Genomic DNA, 20,049 nt, shown 5'->3' with positions numbered 1-20,049 from the left:
ACCTCCACAGTAAGGTTAGCTGAGGACAAGAGGGGGGGGGGGGGGGGGTGTGTGTTCAGAGTTGATACAGATCCTCTCATCTTGTCATGCTGCTACCTACAAAACGGTCTTGCCGTCAACGGTCTTAACTGAGATAAATCATCTGTATTACAAGAGTAGCATCGAATAGTTCAGAGATCTCTTCAAAATAACCTTCATGGAGTGGATCAAACGTTTGCAGCAATAGAAAGTGGGCTACTTTATCGACAGTGAAAACGTAATTAATAATTCATCTGTTTGTTCTACTGCATTTTCTGGCTGATTATAAACGATCCTCTCTCAAGCCCTTGGCTTATTTCAGGAGTATCTGTCCTGTATACAATATGCATTCGCTTTGGCCAGTCCCTTGATCCCTGAACCCATTCTTTCTGTGCTAATCAAACAGCTTAACTCCACCCCTATGCTGTGGACATGTGAGAGCACTGGTTAGGGAGTCTCGATAAAAAACAATCCCCACAGGAAACGATGTCCAAACCCTAAAAACCACACCCCTCTCCTCTCCAAAATAACATCTTAGATAATCCGTTGAGCGTGGTGCCGGGTTGAAATCATCAAAACAACATGTTTTAAGCTTCTGCTGACGCCACAATGCAGAGGGCCCGCCATAAATAACCAAATGCGGGACATCAAATGTGAAGGACTTCCTGTTGGGAACATCAGAGGGAATCATGGAAGAAAGATGACAGAGGGAGAGCCCAGTTGAGGCTGGTTACAACCTGAGAGGTGCCGGAAGACTCCACATCACTCAACTCTACTCTCAGTTTCTTCTCTCTCTTTCCGAGCGCTCAGTCTGGATTCACAGTCTCCATTTATCTCCGACAGCTAGACAACAGTCCCATAACGCATGTTTGAGTTTGAGGATATCAATAATACCCTTGCTTACTCACTGACTCAAACTTTGTTCACTGGCCTGGAGTACCGTCACAACCTTCAGGCAGCGTAAACAAAAATGCATCTCGCTATCAGCTCTGCCACATTGTTAATCTGTGACTTTCTGATGAAACTCTGCAAGAAAACACATTTTACAACTGCAGGAATAATAATGTGACAAGGCAAGCTCTGTGCTTTATTCCCAACGGTACCTCCATTTCACCTAGATTTATTCTACCCAATAACTTCAACCATAAATGCGCGTCATTATTGACGGGTCTATTGAGGGAACAACACTAAAATTGTACTCCCCCAAGTCTCGAGATGGAGCAAGATTGCGTGAGGAAATGCAACCTCCGCAAGAAATCTTTTTCTCTTTCTGGAATGTGGAGCAATAACTGCAAAACATGACAAAAAGTAACATGAGAGACAGTTCGTATTCAGGGACGGCTTTAAGTAAAGTCATGGACCAAAACCAAAAACAAATCGACTCTGATTCGGCATGACTTTTCAGTCATCCTCACAGTGAGGATTTAGATTTAGACAAATTTTACTTTTCAAGCCAACATTTTGCATCGTGAGGCAACTCGTTAGAGCTAATTGATTGCGGACGGGGCTGAAGTTGCAACATCAACAACATTACACCATCTAAAACCCTACAAAGTCCTAACGTGGTGCAGATGGCACGGCCTAGGGTCTCCCAGCCAGAGCAAGAAGCTGCTTTGATCCACACAGCTATAAAGAAGAGCGCTGAAGTGAATCTATTCCCCCTGCGTTCGGTTCAATACCCTATTGATCTGGGTGGGAGCGCGGCGAGGCTGATATATGCTCTTATTAGCGACTCCAAACGTCTTATTGGAGCATGTTAAAGGTCTGGCTCTGCCTGCAGCTGCCCTCACCCGGCCCTCTCATTCACAAGACCACCAAACCTGATTAGCAGGATCATCAAACATGGCTCTTACGTGCCCCCTGGGCCCCAACATGTATGATACGTGATCACCCGTAATGGAGTTAGAATGGACCACACCCTGGCCTCGTGTCCGCATTAACAATTCACGAGACTGTACAAGCACTCGTTCCTTCCGATTATTCAATGTCGATATACATACTGCAGAAACTCGGTCAGCGTCAGACCACCAACGTTTATCAGTCACCTTGATAAACCGTAATTGTTCAATTTTCCAATAGTCATTTCACATCTTTCACCATTCACTAGTCATGAAACGGTATCTAATAAAAGTAATTCTGTAATCACAGTTGGAGCGGTTTTCGGCGGCCATCATCTTGTAAGGAAAGAGAGCCTGATGGTAGGAGGATGTTAGCAGGTGGATGCAGCAAATAGTGATCCACGGTCTGTCAGAACCAGGCAGACAACATTGGTCTATCACTCCCCGTATCGTGGCACAGATAAGACAGCCAGACTGCAGCTGTAATGGCCCCCATTCACCACCCGGCCCTTCAATTATGGTTATCATGTCAGGCCACTCCGGCCCAATTTAATCAAGTCAGCCCCGGACTTTTCCACAGACAGCCCCATCCACACATTGAATAAGTGAATATGGGGCCGGCAAGGGTGACAGGTCCAAGTAGAGGCCTTGACAACATGTCAATATCCCTCTTGTCTCCCAGGTTACAGTATGGGCAGACTGGCAGAGTCTTTGTCCTGCCTATCTCCCACAAACACGGCATTGTGTGCTTAACATGGAACAAGTGGGAATATTACCGTTCCACGCTAACTGTTTTACCCTGTTTTTTCGCTGAACAGAAACAAAAGGTGTGCTCACTGGAAACAGCTCCCAGTGGGTGGAGAGAAGTGGCTAGCCCTGTTTATTGCAACGAGGTGTTGAGCTGACGTAAGCCCCAACAGATAGGGCCAAATAAATCTCGGAGCCATTAGGTAGAACAGGCCAGGACAATCCCTGGTGGGGCGAGCAACTACCCAGGGACTCTCTCCAGCGTAACAGCCATCTCCCATCATTACCCCCACCCCCACCTTGCTATCCACTCCCTCCCCTCCCCTCCACCCATCCATTCCCCCATGGACCCTCATAGAGAGCGTCCTCCTGCTGAGCTACCACTGGAGATCCACTACTGTTTCAGGGACAAGATTTCCTAACGCCGTTCGACGTTACATTCTGACGTGACCGTTATGTGTCGCTTACAAAATCCCATGCTCTACGATAAGTCTGCCGTTTGCAATTTGACATCATCACAGGATGCGATCTTACCCATCAACAACAATGTACACCGTGCCCTGGTCATTAGAAGAAGGAACAGCACATGCACACACATGCACATGCACGCACTCACACACACACTAACAGCTGACTTCCTCATTAATCCACACAGACCATCAGGTCTGTCAGTTTTGCTGCTGCATGAGCCATTAGCTCAGTACTCACCCTGTTAAGACGACCACAAAATCCATTACATTCCAGCCATTACGGAGGTAGGTGCCTTTGTGAAACGCAAACCCAAGGGCGATGATCTTGATGCCGGCCTCAAAACAAAATATTCCAATGAAGTAGGGCTCTGTATCATCCTATTGAAACAAAAAATAAATTATTGTTTTATCATTTACTCCATGAATGACTCACGAAAGAGCATTTGCACATTCAAGCCCTGGAAGTAGTATCCATTGGATATCTTCAAATTATCATAAAGCTACATCAGTTTGGCAGACTCGGTCTTTTGCTCATCTGAGAAAGTCAATCAATGAGGAAGGGCAGCTGTGAGGCACTGTTTCTGAACAAGTGACATTTTCCTTCTTAAAACAACTCTGCCCAGATAGTGTCTTTGATTGGACAAGAGCTCCCAGCTCCTTACCCTTTAAATGGCCTGACTTAACAGCTGAGTTCAATTGTGATCCTAAGGTGGCTCTAATCTAGGGGTATCAGTGGGAGTGTGTTCTGATACTTGCTAGCCTACAGAGAGGATGTAAGGAAGCCCACCTCCACCCACCGCCTCCCCTCCACCCCCTGAGAACACGCTTTTCTGTCAAAGTAATTGAACACGTGAATTTCACAGCATGTACACTGACAGACCGGTATCGTTGACCTTAGTGAGATACTCACCAGGCGTTCTGACATGGGCGTCTTGTCACTAGCAGGCAGGTGCTGCTCCAGGGCCAGAACGATGCAGTTGGCTATGATGGTGGCCAGGATCATGTACTCAAATGGAGTGAGAGGGTTAAGAAAGAAACAGGAAACGGGAAAACATCTCGAAACATCTCGAAACATCTGCAAAGCTGGACGCATGAACAATAAACAGAGACAGGTCAGGGAGGAACGCGGGAAGGGGAACTGAGAGACAACAAAGCAGGACGTCAACCAGCATGTCTGGTCGTCAACATTTCAAAGCTATTCGGGTGAAACCTCGAGGGCGTTCAGTAAGCAGAGAGGTCCTCCACCCTCCAGAGTCTAGGAAGGACTTGGAAAGGTCCATGGGCATTATTTACTAGCTGCTGCTGTTCCTGTAATTAGTCCACGGCCACGGCTCGGTGACGATGACGATGCAGATGGTCTCCTCTGGAGACTGTACACTGGGAAGAATCCAGAGGGACCTCACCACCATCTACTCAAGGCCAAGATACATCATGGGTCGGTTCATTTTCGAGTCTACTTTGGGTTTAAGTTATTTCTAGACCTATGTTTCCTTGACTCTGCAGGCTATAGGCTGCTGGCTATTAGAGTACAAAAACAATATATCTAATCCATTGGAACTGTAGTAGTTGAAAATGCAAAAATAAGCTGCAGTTTCATAGAGTTTAACTCAGCACCAGGGGTAACCAACCAGTTATGTAAGTTATGGATCCCATTGTGCAACCTCATGTGAATTAATTGCTATAGCTCAAACAACTTGATGCATATTTTTTCAGGGCTGAACATGGTCCGCATCTGTACAGAAAAAAACAGCATTTTATTGTTATGGCTGTCTGCTTTGATGCGGCGCCCACGTCTGTTTGCGTTTATTAAACAGGTTTGATCCTTACGATTTACTGCCGTTGTGAACAGCAGTTGCGCATGGGTGAGTTCAGGACCTTGGAGAGTGCCCGTCCTTAAACTTGAAATCTTGGGCCATTGTAAGACTACAGTATACCAACAGAATTAGAATTACATGGACATCAGTGTAAACCACAGACTACTCTCAATGGCTGAATAGTCAAATCACAACATTTCAAGCAATGGTTTACACTAAGCCAAGCACACACCCCTCCCGTATGAGAGTCACTAGCGTAATAACCAATAGCCTATACCGCTAACTTAGCCTACTTCTCAAATAACCTACATTTAAAGGAACACGGGGTTAATGCTAAATTACTCAACAATTACCTGTGAGCATCTTAACCGGAGCTAAAGGCAGTGAACTACAGAACAATGGTCATTGCACTCTGGACTACCTATGTTCCACCATTTCAAGTCATAAAATGACATTGGAACCACAAGTCAAACTTCGTCAGCGATGTGGAAAACCGGTTAAAAGGATATGGCCACTCTGTAATCTTTTTGGCATATTTTCGTATTATGTTATCCTCGCTGAAGATGAAGAGAGACCGGTTGACAGTGAGGCAGTTTTGCTTAACAGGTATGGGGTTGTATATAGCCATTGTTCTGGCTCTTTGAGCCATCGTTTGCTTGTAGACCCTGGGGCCGCTTGGGGGGCCTGGAGGCCAGATGGCCCCTCTCCGTCCGGAAAGATCATCTTCGAAGCGAGCCATTCTAGAACTGCACAGATCTTATAGAAAAAATCCAAACTGACGCTAGATAAGAGACACAGAAGCAGCATCACAACACGCACTGCTGTTCCAGCCACGAGTCCCGTTTGGTCCAAGAGAAAATTCTAGGAACATTCAAAATAAAAAAAAGCTTTTGCTATGTTATTCAGAGCTTCGGGTGGATTACATCCTTTCTTGAACTCTCCATATTTTCGGTGTTCCAAATATCCCAAAAGAATGGAACTTTAAGGAGAAAGTTTAGATTTCCATGTCACATAATCTTCCATATGTTATTCACTAAATGGTCACATATTATAGAGCACGGACCCTTTTTAGAGGCGCCCAGTTTTACAAACAGACGCGGAGATGTGCAAACAAAACAATTCCCATCATTCGCAGATGGCATGCCAGAAGGACTGTTAAGACTGCAGCGCTAACTCACTACCTCAATACAAAAACATGCAATCATCTGGCATCTCCTCTTTGACTGGAGCCTAAAGCCGTATAGCGGGTATAAGTTTGCATTGTTTATTACCTCAACCCATATTCCTCAAGAAGACGAGGCATCTATCACGGTACACCCCATCAATCGTCCTGTATGTTCAGGCAAATTGTAGAGAGAAATTCCAGGTTTGGCACCTCTGCTTCCGTTAAATCACTGGCAGCGTATAATGTAACCACTTTCTCCAGCCAGTGTTCCTTATGAATTGACCCACGTGACTGAAAAGACGCCAGTCAGTGGCTCCACCTGAACGGTCTCTGTATCCATAGCACCAGGCAGGGAGGAGAAGGGGAAGAGCGTCCGGTCTCCCCGGCAGCGCGCGCTAATCACGGGTGCTCCATCACGTCAGTTCATGGAAGGAAACTTAAATGATCGCATGCATGATTAAAGCATTCATTATTAGTATTATTATGCAGATTTCAAAGACGCCGCAATGTTTCTGTAGTCCTCTGCTTGTGTTTTGGATCGGGCGGGGTTTTGATAATAATGGTACCAGATAGCCTACATGCACTGTAACATCTCTCGATTGTTGTCAAAATCGTTACGCATAATAATCATTTGGAGTTTGGTCTGCAAAATGCATGATACGACTGAGACATAGAAGACAAGTGAAAGGAAACACGTATCAGATAAAACAATCAGGTTTTAAATATTGTTTATTGCTATTTCAGCATTAAAAAGGTAGCATTCGTCACTGTCTAGACAAGACACACACAAAAAAGACCTGTCTCTTAAAAGCATTTAAAACAAAACGTTATTTACTGTAGACCTCTGCTTAAAACATGGGGATATGATGCTGACTGCCACAGGTCGAAAAGGGGAGACATCGCAGGAAGAAAAGATGGAGATGGGGGAGGCACACGTGGGCTGGGCTGAGAAGTTATCGGTTCTACGCAACAACATTATTTTGTTATAACTCCATTTGTGCTGTTGATGGCTGTGCTGGGCTCGTCCCCTTCTCTGTGCTCTTGGCTCCCTGGGCTACGACAGCAGCAGAGTGTCGACACTTAGGAGAACCACAGTGACAGCTGTAGTATTTACCCTTGATCCTCCAGTAGTTATCTCCATAGTCAAACCTGCATTGGACAACACAAACACACCGGAATCAGTCCACAAGCTGAAGTCCTTCAACCTCCTTCCCATCACAGCATTTACACGAGTATTTATGTCCTTCTGTTGAACTGGTTGAGTGGTAAGGTCTCTCACCCAATCTGTTCCCCTGCTAGGATGGGCTTTCGGGAGAAGAAAGCTATACGTGGGAAGCGCAGGTCTTGATGCATGGTGAACACTCTCACAGCCAGCAGGTTAGGATCACACAGGTGGTTAATAAATCGGCCAATGTTGCCAAACAGCCGGGCATCGATGCAGTGTGCATCTCCCACCTGCAAGAGGAACCAGAGTGTCGTTTCGAATCAGTGGAATGGCGTGCTCTCCAGCGTCCCCTGGTGGCTGAATGTGTTTATGTAATGCCATTGTGTAACTTGAAACACAATGTCGTTGTTCATTTCTGTGTTCACCTTGTTGTCGAGGGTGAAGAGGAAGGAGTCAATTTCCCTGCCATCTGCTTCGGCGTCAGTTATGATCTCCCCTACGTACCTGGGATTGAAAAGGGCCTGTCAGATAAGATCTGTGACGCTGGTAAGCACAGAGAACTTTCACATATGGACATCTGACGCAAGTGGAATGCTGAACAAGACCGTAAACCTGCGTGCGTGCGTCACGGACAACGGCAATCCTTTGTGTGCAACGAAAGAGCTCTCAGGAGGCGCCCCTGGAGAGAACCAAACATGTGCGTACGACACTTTCATTTCTCCAAATCAACTTACTCGCAGATAAAAGATCCTTGAGGGATGTCCTGCAGCACCCTCACTCCCCAGCCCATCTTCTTAGTCTTATACAGCTGCAGATGGACTCTGGAAAAGGAACCCAAACACGAGACAACCGCTCAGTGGGCTGCAACTGCAAATGGCTGTGTCACACCTGACACGGCATCTGAAGCCCACAGGACAGGAGGGGGGGGTCACCTTTACCTGAGGCCGTTTTGTACCACGCGATTCCTGCAGGTTCTCCAACAGGAGCAGGCGTGATTACACTCGAACAGGACGGGAGGCTCCTTGAGACAGAAGTCCAGAGGTAGACGCCCCTCCTGAGGGAACACAGTCGAGCGTGGTGGGCGTTCAGCACTTGGAAATCGCAGCAGAAATGGCGCCGAAGAAATCGACAAGAAGAACACGTTTCGAGGGGGGGGGGGGTTAGTGTGGACTTACTTTGTCGTACCAACATCGCAGACTCAGTTGACCACACATGCAGTTGTTGGAGGAGCAGTCGTCCGTACACAGGCAATGCTGAAACGGAAAGGGGCTTTTCACTGGAGAGCGTATTGCATTATGTCAATGCGAAAGCCCCCAAAAAACATCAACATCCTTTGAGGCAGTCGGTGTGACCTTGAGCTTTACCTGCAAGTGGGTGATGTCCTTGTCTATGTTCATCGGAGACGTAACGCAGCTGTCAGGGATGTATTTGAAGTTCTCAGGACAGGGCTCGCTGTCCACCCCATTCACACAGGTTATAGGCATAGCCTCGTACCCGCGAGAGATGTCCCTAAAGACGAGGACCCAGAGACACGTTTAACCTCGGGGAGTGTCTAAGAGCGGGATTCATACCGGTTAATGTACCCTGCGCGGGGGAAACGCCACGCCGTCGTACCTGCACAGAACTCGCTCGCCAACACTGTCCCTGCCTCTCCGGGCATCCGTCAGCTTCTTGTTGGTGTTGAGGGCTCCCCACACCTTGGAGCTGTAGACACAGCAGTCCAGGGGGGTCTCGCCCTCGCTGTTCCTCAGGTTCACGTCACCTCCCCGAGACAGAAACAGCCTGGGAAGATGGGGGGGGGGGTTAGATCTTCTTCACCCACCAATCAGATCAGGCACATCACAGAGCTCGCTGGTCTGCAGCAGTGAATACTAATTCTCTCCAACATATTTTCAGTAGAGATGCATCCAGTCGATATTTCTTTTTTTCCCACTGTAGGTTAGTGCAATGGTAACGATCTTCTTTGGAAGAGTACCCCGGCTCGGAGACGTGAGGTCGTCGTGTACTCACGTCACACAGTCCAGTTGGTTCTCCCTGGCGGCGATGTGGAGAGGAGAGTCACCATGGATGTTGACAGCATGGAGGTCACAGCGAGCATCCAGCAGCTGCTGAGCGATGTCATCAGAACCAGACAGGGCAGCCCAATGCAGGCAGATGTTCTCTTCCTGGACACAGGTCATTTTAGGTTTAGATACAGTTATTGTACAGGGGGAAAGCACAAAGTTTAGAATGCACCATATTTTTGTTCACCTTTTGTTCAAAAATGAGCATGGGAGAGATTGTCCAAATACATTTTAGACACCATTATATGAAGCACGTTCACATATTTTCTGCTTCATTGTTGCTCAGACTTTTGTCTGTCTTTCAGAAGTCATTCATCAGTTTTAGCCCCTTTTCAAGAGTAAAAAGGTAAATGCTCTTGAACCTGAACTGCACTACAAATACCCTCAGTAACCACGCTGAAATGAAGCACCCCATGGGAAGCCTCAAGTCAGAGGACTGACCTAGCTGCCCTGAGCGAGCTGTGAGAACAGACGGCAGCCAGGTGAGGGGATATGGCCAGGCCTGGTGGGTACGACAGGTATGCGTGTGTGTGTGTGTGTGTGTGTGTGTGGGAGCAAAGGCTTCCTGCTGTGACCTTGTCTCTGATGTTCACATCAGCCCCCCTGGAGAGGAGCAGCTGGACCAGCTCTCTGTGTTTATACTCGATGGCCCAGGTGATGGCCGTCCAGCCGCCGTCGTCCTGAAAAACAAACGCACCCGTCACTGGGATGTACAGGACATAGACTACCATGTTTGTTTGTTTTCTCTCTCTCTCCCTCCCTCTCTGGCAGTTTCTCTCTCTGGCCGTATTTCTAAAAGGCTTGTGAGGACACGGACGACCGTAACCATGTACCTGGCAGTTGACGTATTTGAACGCCTTGGGGAGCACATGCTGCACCACGTCATAATGTCCCAGTTTGGCTGCCAGATGAAGACAGGTGGAGCCCTTGACATCCTGCGGGAGACAGAGCCAATAACGCAGACATTTAACTCTATTTTACATTCATTCGGTTCGTCCAAAGCATGACACCTGGGTTGTCTGGCCCGATGCCAGCAGTTGGGTTCGTCGAAGGGACGACTGTGTAGACAGGACCAACCTTGTGGCTGACGGCAGCCCCAGCCCTCAGCAGGTACTTGACAGTTTCCAGGTGGTTGTTCTCACACGCGTCCATCAGGGGCGTCCGCTGCTCCTCATCTGACATGTCCAGGTTGGCCCCGGCCTACAGGAGCCAGGAAAACACACGTCACTCCTACCCCGTATCTCCTAGTACCTCCCACAAACTTGCCACGAGTTTGTACTCGTCTAAGAAATTGGCTCCGTGGGTCTCCGGCGAGCCGAATCAAGCGGACCCCGAGCCTGCCGCGCGGCGGAGCCTCGGCTCACCTGGACCAGCATGTGGCAGATCTCATGGTGCCCCTCCACAGCTGCTGCATGCAGGGCGGTGCGCTTGTTCTGACTCTCCATCAGGAAGTTGGGGTCCTTTCCTTCCACTGGAACACAAAAGCAGATCATGTCTTTTCAATTATGTACAGGAAGTTATGACTGTGCTTGATGCTGCTTGGAGACGATCCTGCCATGGCTTTACCCAGAAGATGGATGACTTTCTGAAGCTCCCCCTCTTTGGCAGAGACATACAACTGCTTTGTGGGATACTTCACTTTCTTTGGCTTTAAACTAGAAGACAAGAAAGCAGGTTATAAATCCTTTTTTGAGCGCACTCCAAGCGATATCCAAAGGCAGCAGGACACTAACATACTTTTCATCATCCAGTGCCATCAGAATGTTTTCAAGGGACTCTTTACTTGGGTCTGACCCACTACCCCCAAGCTCCCTCTTCAACCTGGAACAAGAAAACACCCAAATGTGATTTCAAGGACACACAAGGTACACTTTCTACAGTATGCATACAGTACATATGGGAATAAAGAGAGAGGAACAGTGTGAGAGAGGAAGAGAGAGAGGAAGAGAAAGATGCGAGAGGGAAAAGCAACAGAGATGACAGAAAGAGAGAGAGAGAGAGAGCGAGCGTACTTAGCGGGAGAGGCTGCTCTCCTCCTCTCAGGCTCGGTGGTCTTCTTCGCCCGGAAGACCTGCGGCACAGCCGGCACCAGCGCCGGGGCGGGCAGAGTGGCCACGCTGGTCTCGGTGGGCACGGCAGGTCTAGGGTCAGGCTGGGGCGCGGAGGGCACGGGGTGGGGCTTGGGGACCGTGACCTCGTGGGCGCCGCTGGCGTCCTCGCCACAGTGAGGGCAGAAGCTACGCTCCTTGATCATGGAGGCACAGGCCCGGTGGTAGCGGTGAGAGATGCTGCCGTACGGACGGCACTCCATGAAAGTCCCCTGGGAAGGGAACGAGGGCGCTGCCGGTTAAAATATTGTGGAGGATCTGGACTCAAGAGGACATGGAAGACAGCCTTATGTACGTATATCGCTTTCGAAAACGTCTTGTGAAGTCGGTTTCGTCCACTGACCAGTCTGCAGAAGAGACCACAGCCCGGGCAGCACTGGTGCTTGACCATGCCAGCGCGGTGGTCCTCGCACAGGACCAGCAGGTGGACCGTGTTGGACGGCCGCATCAGCTGGTGCTTCACCACGCCTCGCTGGCACCGACTCACCTGAGGCGAAAAAAATCGGGGGTGAGGAACAACAACAAAAAGGTGTCAAACATAGCCTCGGTCGAGGCTCGCGAACCGAAATGGTTGAAGGAGGCCCCCGGCGGGGGGCTGCTGCGTGGAGACCGACCTGGCCGTCGATGCTCTCCGTGGCCATGCAGGTCTGCTCTGACAGGGAGGGGCTGTGGCCTCGTGAGGGGGTCTCCATGCGGCAGCAGCAGAGAGGCAGCTCTTCAGCCAGGTCCGTCTCCGTCACCTCTGCGTCTGTAGCCAGGCCTGCGTCGCGGACCAGACCAACAAGACAAGCAGTCCCACATCACGAAAACAGGCTGCCATTCGATACTTGTTTACAAAAATCATCACAAAAGTATCAGATTTGTCAGAGAATTGTCACTTGGATATTTTAAAGTACTTCCGTAGATCCGCAGACTCTGCGGGGAGCTAATCTCAACTATCAGCATGCGTGTTCCACCAGTAAAACAATTGGAACTCTGTTCTATTCTTCTCCGAGTCCATATGCAAATGACCACACCAGCAAAGACAGGCAATCAGTAAGTGTCCCTTCCCCCTCTTTCTGAAGTGAGGAGATTTAAAGACGTCAACCTACTGCAAATTTGCTTCCCTTCAAAGTCCATGCCCTTAGAACCTCAGAATTGGTTTGAAGAATATACATTTTATTTTTATTTTTTATATCTTTGTGAATGACATGGGATTTATAAGCAAACGTCAGCTAGAACTTCACAGTAGCATTATTTGACAACAAAAAAATCAGTCCTCACCTGATTGTGAGGGTGAGAACAGCTCTTCCTGTGCTTTCAGGTCCAGAGAGTCCAAAGCCAGTTCTGTGTACTCCTGGCTGCAGCCCTTCTCAATGTTGTCCTCCATTTTAATTCCAGTGAGGCAGTTTGTTTTCTCCCTGTCCCCTGTGGCTCTCGGGGCCTCCTGGCTCTGCATATCTTCTCTGTGTGTCACAGCCCCGTTCTTCTCCGTGTAGCTGTGTGTGGCCTTGCTGACAGATGGCCCTGGGACTGGCTTGTCCTGTGGCTTCACTACCTTCGTCTTCTTCTTGGGGACAAAGTTATACAGGCCCATCTTCCTCTTCCTCCGCTTGGTTGCTGTGGGGAGTCGAGAAAGGTGAGTCAAGTCGATACACTGAAAGGATATCCACTATTGTTCCACAGTTTTTGTGGAGTTCCTTGACAGTTTGCTGACCTGGCTGTGGCTTGCTCTGAGGTAGCCTTATCTGAGACGCTGTCAGAGGTATTGGCTTTTCGGTCTGTGTCATGATCGACTTGGCGCTTTTCTTGACCGGAGGCTACGGAAGGGACAAAACAGTCAGCTGAAAAAGTCCCAAACTGAACACGTCTTTCAAGTGTGTCATACCAGTCATTCTAGAAGTCCATACCTTCAGTGTTGCTGCGGATGAGACATCTACAGGCATCAGAGTGCTTTGTTTTCTGCTGGACATGACCGACTCCAGAGAGAGAGAGCCTGGGGCCAGAGCTTTGGAACCCCCTGCAACAGCAACCCCTCCTCCCACACCGGCCCCAATAGGGGCAGCTCTCAATGGTTTACTATGCAAACGATGATAGTTAGGACTGAGGGCCTGCGTATGGAAGGTTGTAATCTTTAACTGGGTAGAGGGCTTCGGAGGCTTAGCTGTTGCACCTTCGCTGACTTCTCTACCTTCCATGGCCTTCCTGGGGGGATCTTCTGGCGTCTTCACTCCAGCCTCACCAACACCACCTGAAATGTTGTGGTCCAACATGAATCATCACATATTACATTTACCGAGCCCTGAAAGTGTGAGGTAAACCGGACCTGTCTGGTACTGACCGTGGGAGGGGACCTCACTTGCTTCCTTCAATTTTGATGGCTCCTTCATTTCCTCAGATTGCTCTGGGCCCCGTCTCCCTCGCACAGGTTTACACAATCACCCGCCAGGCTGAAAATACACCACCAAAATCAATACATTTCCACACAAGTTCAGCAAGTTGCTGGGCTACAACTTTCCCATCCTGCCGTGTTTCTGAAACGGAAGCATCCCATCCATAACTGCAACTATGTCTAGATATAAAAGGAAAGCCTGGAAAATATTGATTTAAATACAAGCTCAACCGGTTACAAAACATTCACAAGCAGGCGCAGCAAATCTGTCCGTGCATGCAGATAAAACCTCCAAGATGCACTACGTAGAAAGCTGTAAGATTCAAGGCAAGAGTCCTGCAAAAGTTAAAGCAACAAAGTAACTTCCTACCAGCTCGGTCGGAGACTGGAGTTGTTGAGAGAGAGTGAGAGAGAGGGGGGCAGGGGAAGTATGCCAGTTTCCCCTTCCTTCCCCACCCTTTCAGCTAGTCATGTGACTAGGCTGCTCCCCATTGGTTCCTCCACAGAGCATGCTCAGTCTGCTCGCTTGCTGTTAAACATGTGCCTCGGCTCGTTCTTTTCTTCTTTATGAAGCAGCAGTACATGAGCTGGCCAGTCGGTGGCATCACCTTCTCACACAAAGACCCACTTCACTGAAAGCACTATTAGCCTTCTAGAAGCTTCCCCCCCCCCACTCATCCATGCATTGTTTTTTATTACACATGATCATTTCTTTATACATGTCTTCACATGTAATAGTCTGGAATTAGTCAATGGGTGTAGTTTTGCCTGCACATATTCACACATTAAAACACATTTGTTTTCAAATGTAAAATACTGTTTGTGATTTTGCTCTACAGTTGAGAAATGAAGTTGTGTTATTGTGCCAAGATACATCTGTGACATAACAAAATGAATTGAGCAGAATTGCTGATGATAAATCGTTTATTTGTTATTATATGAATAAATAAACATTTGTACACAATGCAGTGTATGCAACACACATTATGTAACCAAAAGTGTCCAGTCAATTGTAAAGTCAATTCTATAAAGACCAGAGAGCTAAATAGCTTCCTAAAACACACGACAACTGAACATTTGTAAAGACATACAGTGGCACATCATATGGCTGGTTTATCAGGTGAGAAGAACTGAAACAAACAACTCCTGATTATGATCCTGAGGGAAGGCTAAGGCTAATAATAGCGTCTACTACTAGGTATGAGCAGCAGTGTGTTGTTTTGTTCAATGTTTATTAGATTGTGAAAAGGAAAACATTACATGGATTCCTCATTCATAAAAGCTACCTATACCATCAAATAAAATCAAAGGCAAAACGGTCGGTAGCCAGTCCACAGTGGAAGGACAAACTTAAAATGGACGTCAAAATCTACATGCTAGTGATTTGATAAGCAAATCTGAAAAACCTTCTCTGCTCCTCCCATGTAAGCTGACAAACAGTTCTCTTATTCAACACCATATCTTAAGCAAAACAACAGAAAACATCACACACACACACACTGAAGATTAATAACATTGATAAAATACAATTCAAAAATCAAAACAAGTATTGGCGAATGTGAGCGCCCTAAAGTACATTAAACAGTTGTGATTGGGTCATTTGCATCCAGTAGAACAAAATGGAACCTGTCGCAATTAGCAAGCAGACTTTGAAGAAGATAAAAAAGGTAAAAGGCACCTTCCAATATCTATAACATCACAGATGTCATTTTAAAATGCTTCACTTCTTAACCAACCCTGAACTCACAGTATACACCAAAACAACAAAACATCAATTTCCCTTTCAGACATGAAAGTGTTATTATCATGTCCAACAAAATCAGTTGTGACAAAATATAACAACATGTGGTGTACTGGTGAGAACTGATAAGAGCATAACAGTGGTCAGATAGCAGTTGCCAACGAGCTTCCTGGATCTCCCGGCTGAAGCTTATGTGCTGCCGCTACAGCTCTGATCATAGGAGGGTGGGGCCTCTATAAAAAAAGGGAAAAAAATAAAGTGTTATCACACATACAAGCACACACTTTCCTGTAAGAGCCTAGTCTTTGACCACATCATGAAAAACCTGAAAGCAACATCAAACCAGTCTGGGGTGTGGCTTCATGCTTGTACACTTAAGAACACGTTATCTATCGATATTCTCTCGTGTTCTAAAACAACACTATCAAACTAGCAACACACCACACCTAATAGTCCAACAAAATGATTGTCATCTTAAGTAAGTGATATTTAAACGTTGCCATTGACCACTGCTCACCTGGAAGAGTGGGATACAGCTGAAAATGGGATGAAGACCGACCGAGTGGGTATACAGAGTTCCCGTAGTCTGGATGCAAGAGGGGGGGGAAGGCGATGGGCATAGGGGTGCCCTCAGAGAAGTATGGGGCGCTGGCCCCTGTGGCCCCTGTGGAACCATGCTGGCTTGGATTCTGGGGGAAGGTGACACCTGGGGCATAGCTAAAGGCACAGGGGGACATGGAGGCCTGGGGGACCGAGGGGCCCAGCTGGGAGTTCTTGGTGGGGATGGCCCCTGGGCCGTCATGGTGCTCATCGGCTGGTGGGGCGCTGGGGGAGGCACACGAAGAGCCTCTCTTCCGGGTGGCTGCGCGGGGGGCTGGCGTGGGAGGAGAGGTGGGGTCCGCGATTGAGATGGGGCGAGCGGCCGGAGAGGAGTCCGGGCGAGAGGGTGGGGCTGCCTTGATGGACGTTTTGGACTTCTTGTCCAGCGAGACATTTCCGACGTGGATGGGAAGGGTCACGGTGGCATCCGCAGACTTCAGGGTTACCTACAAAGCACGAGGGAGAACGTTAGTGTGAGGGGGGGGGGGGGGGGGGGGGGGAACAAATACACTGATTAAAACAGATGTTTTTTGGGGGTGTTTACTTGGATGTAGTATTCCATGGTGATCAGGTTACAGCCAGAGAGGGAAGACTGGGGAAGAGGAGGCACGATGATCTGCTCCTTCCACTCGGACAGCTTGCCGGCCTTCACCCCAGCACCCTCCACCTCCGCAATGGTCTTCTGGTCATAGGTAGGCTTTGATTTGGTCTGGTAGGTCACTCTCTGAGGGAGAGGAGCCAACACACAAAAAGATGCTTTCGGATCAGGGACAGTCCTTTTACATGATCAACGTAAGCCCATGCTGATACAAATCATCTTTATTGACGACTAAAAGCTACGCGAAACATTCAAACCTAAAGGAGAAACGTTGTACCTGCATGAGGCTGGCCACCACGGTGCTCGTGGTCTTGCCTGACTGGTTCTGGACCTCGGCGGTGAGCTGGATGACCTGCCCAGGAGTGTAGCCGCGCATGTCCGTCTGGGCCTTCAGAGACACGGTGCCTGTCTTCATCAGCATGTAGCTGAACTTCTTGGTTATGGCTGAGGAACTAGGTTCCTACAAAGACGAGACGGGGGAATGAATGGTTGACCCTGGGGAAACTCCTCTTCCCTCTACGTCGACACCACGCTAACACGTCCTCACCTGTATGTCAGGCACTTCGTTCAGATTGAGGAGACTCAGCAGGTAGAAGGGTTTTTCCGTCTTGTAGTCCTTTGCGAAGCGAGGGGTGTCAATAAAAGCCCTAACTCTGTAAATGATCTTCCCATAATTTCCTTCAAAAGATGTAGGCGCAGAGGCTGCAGTGGAGGACAAGAGGGATAAAGGTTAGGGCGTTTGGACTCATGGGGTCTGCCGTGTAAGCAGGAACCACAGACAAGTCATACTGCCAGACTCTAATCATATCTTTCAAATCGAGATACAATGAGACTGCAGGTTTCAAGTGACGACTTAGCATCGCAATGGTAAAAACCGGTTTGGTCGGTTTTGTGATTTACAGTATCAGTACACACGTGAGAATAAGGTGGAAAGAATGACTGGGTTACAAATGAGCTGATGAATTGACATAATTGTGAATAGCATCAACTACAGATCGGTCACAGAAAAAGAATGGAACGTGTCTGGGCATGTCGGCTTCCGGAGGTAAAACATTGGTAGGAAAGAATGTGGCACGGCCAACATGCTAAGCCGTTGTCACTGAGAGGTCATTCATTACCTGGAATGAAAAACTTGAAGGGAAAGCTGTGTTCTCCCTCTTTCAGTGTTCCTGGGACATAGAGGAACAGATAAGTATCAGTTAGCAGGTTAGACAATGGGCATGTTGTCCCTTCTAGAGAGTAAAAGCTATCTACACAGTCAATATCGAGCTTTAATGAATGCTGAATCATATGTACCTTCTGTTGTTTTCATCCTTTGTTATACAAGTGGCCAGGTGTGATTGCCAATAAAGGAGTGTGTAAGAGGTTGATTGAGGGTGAAAGGGAGTGGAGTACAAAACTACAGGGGGGGGGGGGTGTCAACGGCCCGAGCAGAGCATAGCCTACCTTTATCTGTCACAATGACCGTGCTGTTAAAGTAGGGCTCCTCCACAGTCCATGCGGTGTCATTGATTTTGCTGGTCACGCCACAGAAGCCATTGCAATTCACCTTGATTGCTTCAGGAAAAGACAAGAGGTGAACACAATGGAAAGATTAGATGGACTTGCACTTTAAACTGCACCCAGACCCACCTGTAAATTCCATGTTATTGTTGCCTTGTACTTAAGTAAGTCCACTATGTACTGTATACTGTATGGACAGTAGGAGAGAGTGAAGGTAGGAGGCATTAGCTACTTAAAGATGTAATTATTTACTGGAGACAATCATGTGAAAATCTAATTTGTGTCCAATGAGGAAAGGATCCGATTTGTTGCAAATTGTGATCACTACAGTTGCCATTGATACCTTGTTCCATAATGTCAACACCATGACTCATACAGCGTCAGTCTGACCTGCTTTCTCTCACAAGGAATGTATACAAACCGGAGGCTCAACTTAGAAGTTTAACAGAAACTCGTGGGACACAACTGATTCTCCGTCACAGTGAGGGACCTACCATTAGGCTTGATATTAAAATATAAAATATTTCGAGTTCTTTCCCAAAAATACGCCTTCTACGTTGAAGCATATAGCCTACCCTTGAAAGCTAATGGATGTATGAGACAGAGAAAAAGAGAGCGCTAAAGAGAGAGAGAGAGCTTCATCCAGTCTCAGGCGATCAGTTATTAAATTGATCAGGATCCACTTTTTATATTATGAACAAGGCGATAGGGTTTGGGGTAGTTGTTGCCTCCCTTTGTTTGGCTCTCAAAGGTCATGTGATATTCAAACCAACACTAACATCCATTCAACAACTACACAAAAGTTCATGTAATACTGCTGTTTATTCGTATTTTGTGCATTTTGATCAATCTTAGAATCTTAAGAGTAATCACTTTTTAAGCCTGAAAAGGTATTTTGTTACACTAACCGGTGAGGATGGTGGTGGCCAGCTGTCAGTAAACCTATATTTAATACTAGGGTCAAAAGCTTCTCAGCCACTTGACAGATGGCACCTGATCAAAGTGGATCCTATTCACAATGAATTTCTAAACAACCCATGTCATCTTGATACTCGAAATGGTGCCAGCAGTAACATGAACCACAAAAAAAACATTGTTTTTTTTTAGATCTCACTTGTGAGATGTAAATCTATCTAAATCAAACCTAGATAAACAAATACATCTCAACACATGGTACAGTCATATCTTAAATGTTTAACAGAAAATCACTTTGGGTCACACAATTTATTTTCAGTGGAGAACTTGTTTAATTTCCACTTCCTGTTTTAGACCTTGTTTTCGCTACAGGTAGGCTACGACAATTTGAGATCACGAAAACAATACAAACATACCTTTACACTGCAGTGGTTCTGCTGTTGTAATTTTCAGCGTGCCTGTGATGGATTCTCCGGGACTGTAAACAACTTTGTTGTCGGTTAAAATAATATCAAATTCCTGAAGCTTTCCCATGTTTTCTCCCACAAGGAGTGGGTCGAGTGTTGTTCACCTGTGCGCCGAGTGTGCCTCTATCCAGCCCCTCGAAATGACGTCAAAAGCATGCATTCAATGAATTCATTGGCCCCTCCTTTAAAATATTATCGCTTCAACCGGTTACAAGTTATATTCAAAGATGTTTCTCAACGACTTTTTAACAGTAAACAACCTGTGCTCTTTTAATTATTGATTCATCCCCCTTTTATGAATGATAGCTTACGTCAGAGAAAATAATACATCGACAAATGTCTTTCAATTCATATTCCTTTACAAATAGAAGTTCATGTTTGCAACATGGTTAGTGGTGTACTACACCATTTTACAGTTATCTCAAGGTTCCTCAAAAAATAAATGTCTTAATACTTTTTTAACGAG

General features: G+C 47.1%; 3 protein-coding genes across 4 annotated transcripts in view; all 3 read right to left on the bottom strand.

Moving 5' to 3' along the window:
- The window catches only part of cacna1ba (calcium channel, voltage-dependent, N type, alpha 1B subunit, a), a 58,189-nt gene extending 52,641 nt beyond the window's left edge, over positions 1 to 5,548 (bottom strand). The window contains 3 exon segments of the mRNA XM_067231315.1: positions 3,312 to 3,451; positions 3,984 to 4,089; positions 5,397 to 5,548. Of these exon segments, the coding sequence (XP_067087416.1) occupies positions 3,312 to 3,451; positions 3,984 to 4,089; positions 5,397 to 5,536 (386 nt within the window). The 5' untranslated portion in view covers positions 5,537 to 5,548.
- A 1,215-nt stretch (positions 5,549 to 6,763) lies between these two features.
- On the bottom strand, positions 6,764 to 14,161 carry ehmt1a (euchromatic histone-lysine N-methyltransferase 1a). Its single transcript, XM_067231314.1, has 23 exons — positions 14,130 to 14,161; positions 13,709 to 13,817; positions 13,278 to 13,618; positions 13,085 to 13,187; positions 12,652 to 12,987; positions 12,003 to 12,148; positions 11,732 to 11,875; positions 11,293 to 11,600; positions 11,018 to 11,101; positions 10,847 to 10,935; positions 10,645 to 10,751; positions 10,358 to 10,480; positions 10,114 to 10,215; positions 9,856 to 9,960; positions 9,228 to 9,382; positions 8,832 to 8,999; positions 8,582 to 8,726; positions 8,393 to 8,470; positions 8,156 to 8,271; positions 7,952 to 8,038; positions 7,643 to 7,721; positions 7,332 to 7,507; positions 6,764 to 7,201 (listed from the first exon to the last, which is right to left on the bottom strand). Exons 2-23 carry the CDS (start codon positions 13,755 to 13,757, stop codon positions 7,036 to 7,038), a joined length of 3,207 nt encoding a protein of 1,068 aa, XP_067087415.1. The 5' UTR covers positions 13,758 to 13,817; positions 14,130 to 14,161; the 3' UTR covers positions 6,764 to 7,035.
- A 508-nt stretch (positions 14,162 to 14,669) lies between these two features.
- On the bottom strand, positions 14,670 to 19,712 carry arrdc1a (arrestin domain containing 1a). 2 transcript variants are annotated; one of them, XM_067231586.1, is made up of 8 exons: positions 19,533 to 19,711; positions 18,145 to 18,255; positions 17,817 to 17,867; positions 17,246 to 17,400; positions 16,976 to 17,158; positions 16,645 to 16,824; positions 16,018 to 16,546; positions 14,670 to 15,733 (listed from the first exon to the last, which is right to left on the bottom strand). In XM_067231586.1, the coding sequence occupies exons 1-8, from the start codon at positions 19,648 to 19,650 to the stop codon at positions 15,690 to 15,692; spliced, it is 1,371 nt and encodes a 456-aa protein (XP_067087687.1). In that variant the 5' UTR covers positions 19,651 to 19,711; the 3' UTR covers positions 14,670 to 15,689. The 2 variants fall into 2 exon arrangements, with proteins under 2 accessions (XP_067087687.1, XP_067087688.1); XM_067231587.1 differs by lacking the exon at positions 17,817 to 17,867 and having other exon boundaries at positions 19,533 to 19,712.
- Between the last annotated feature and the right edge of the window lie 337 nt (positions 19,713 to 20,049).

This window comes from Osmerus mordax, chromosome 28 (genome assembly GCF_038355195.1).
Source record: "Osmerus mordax isolate fOsmMor3 chromosome 28, fOsmMor3.pri, whole genome shotgun sequence".
Lineage (NCBI taxonomy): Eukaryota > Metazoa > Chordata > Actinopteri > Osmeriformes > Osmeridae > Osmerus > Osmerus mordax.
The sequence above is the reverse complement of the archived record's forward strand: the minus strand, read 5'-3'. Positions and strand labels throughout refer to the sequence as shown.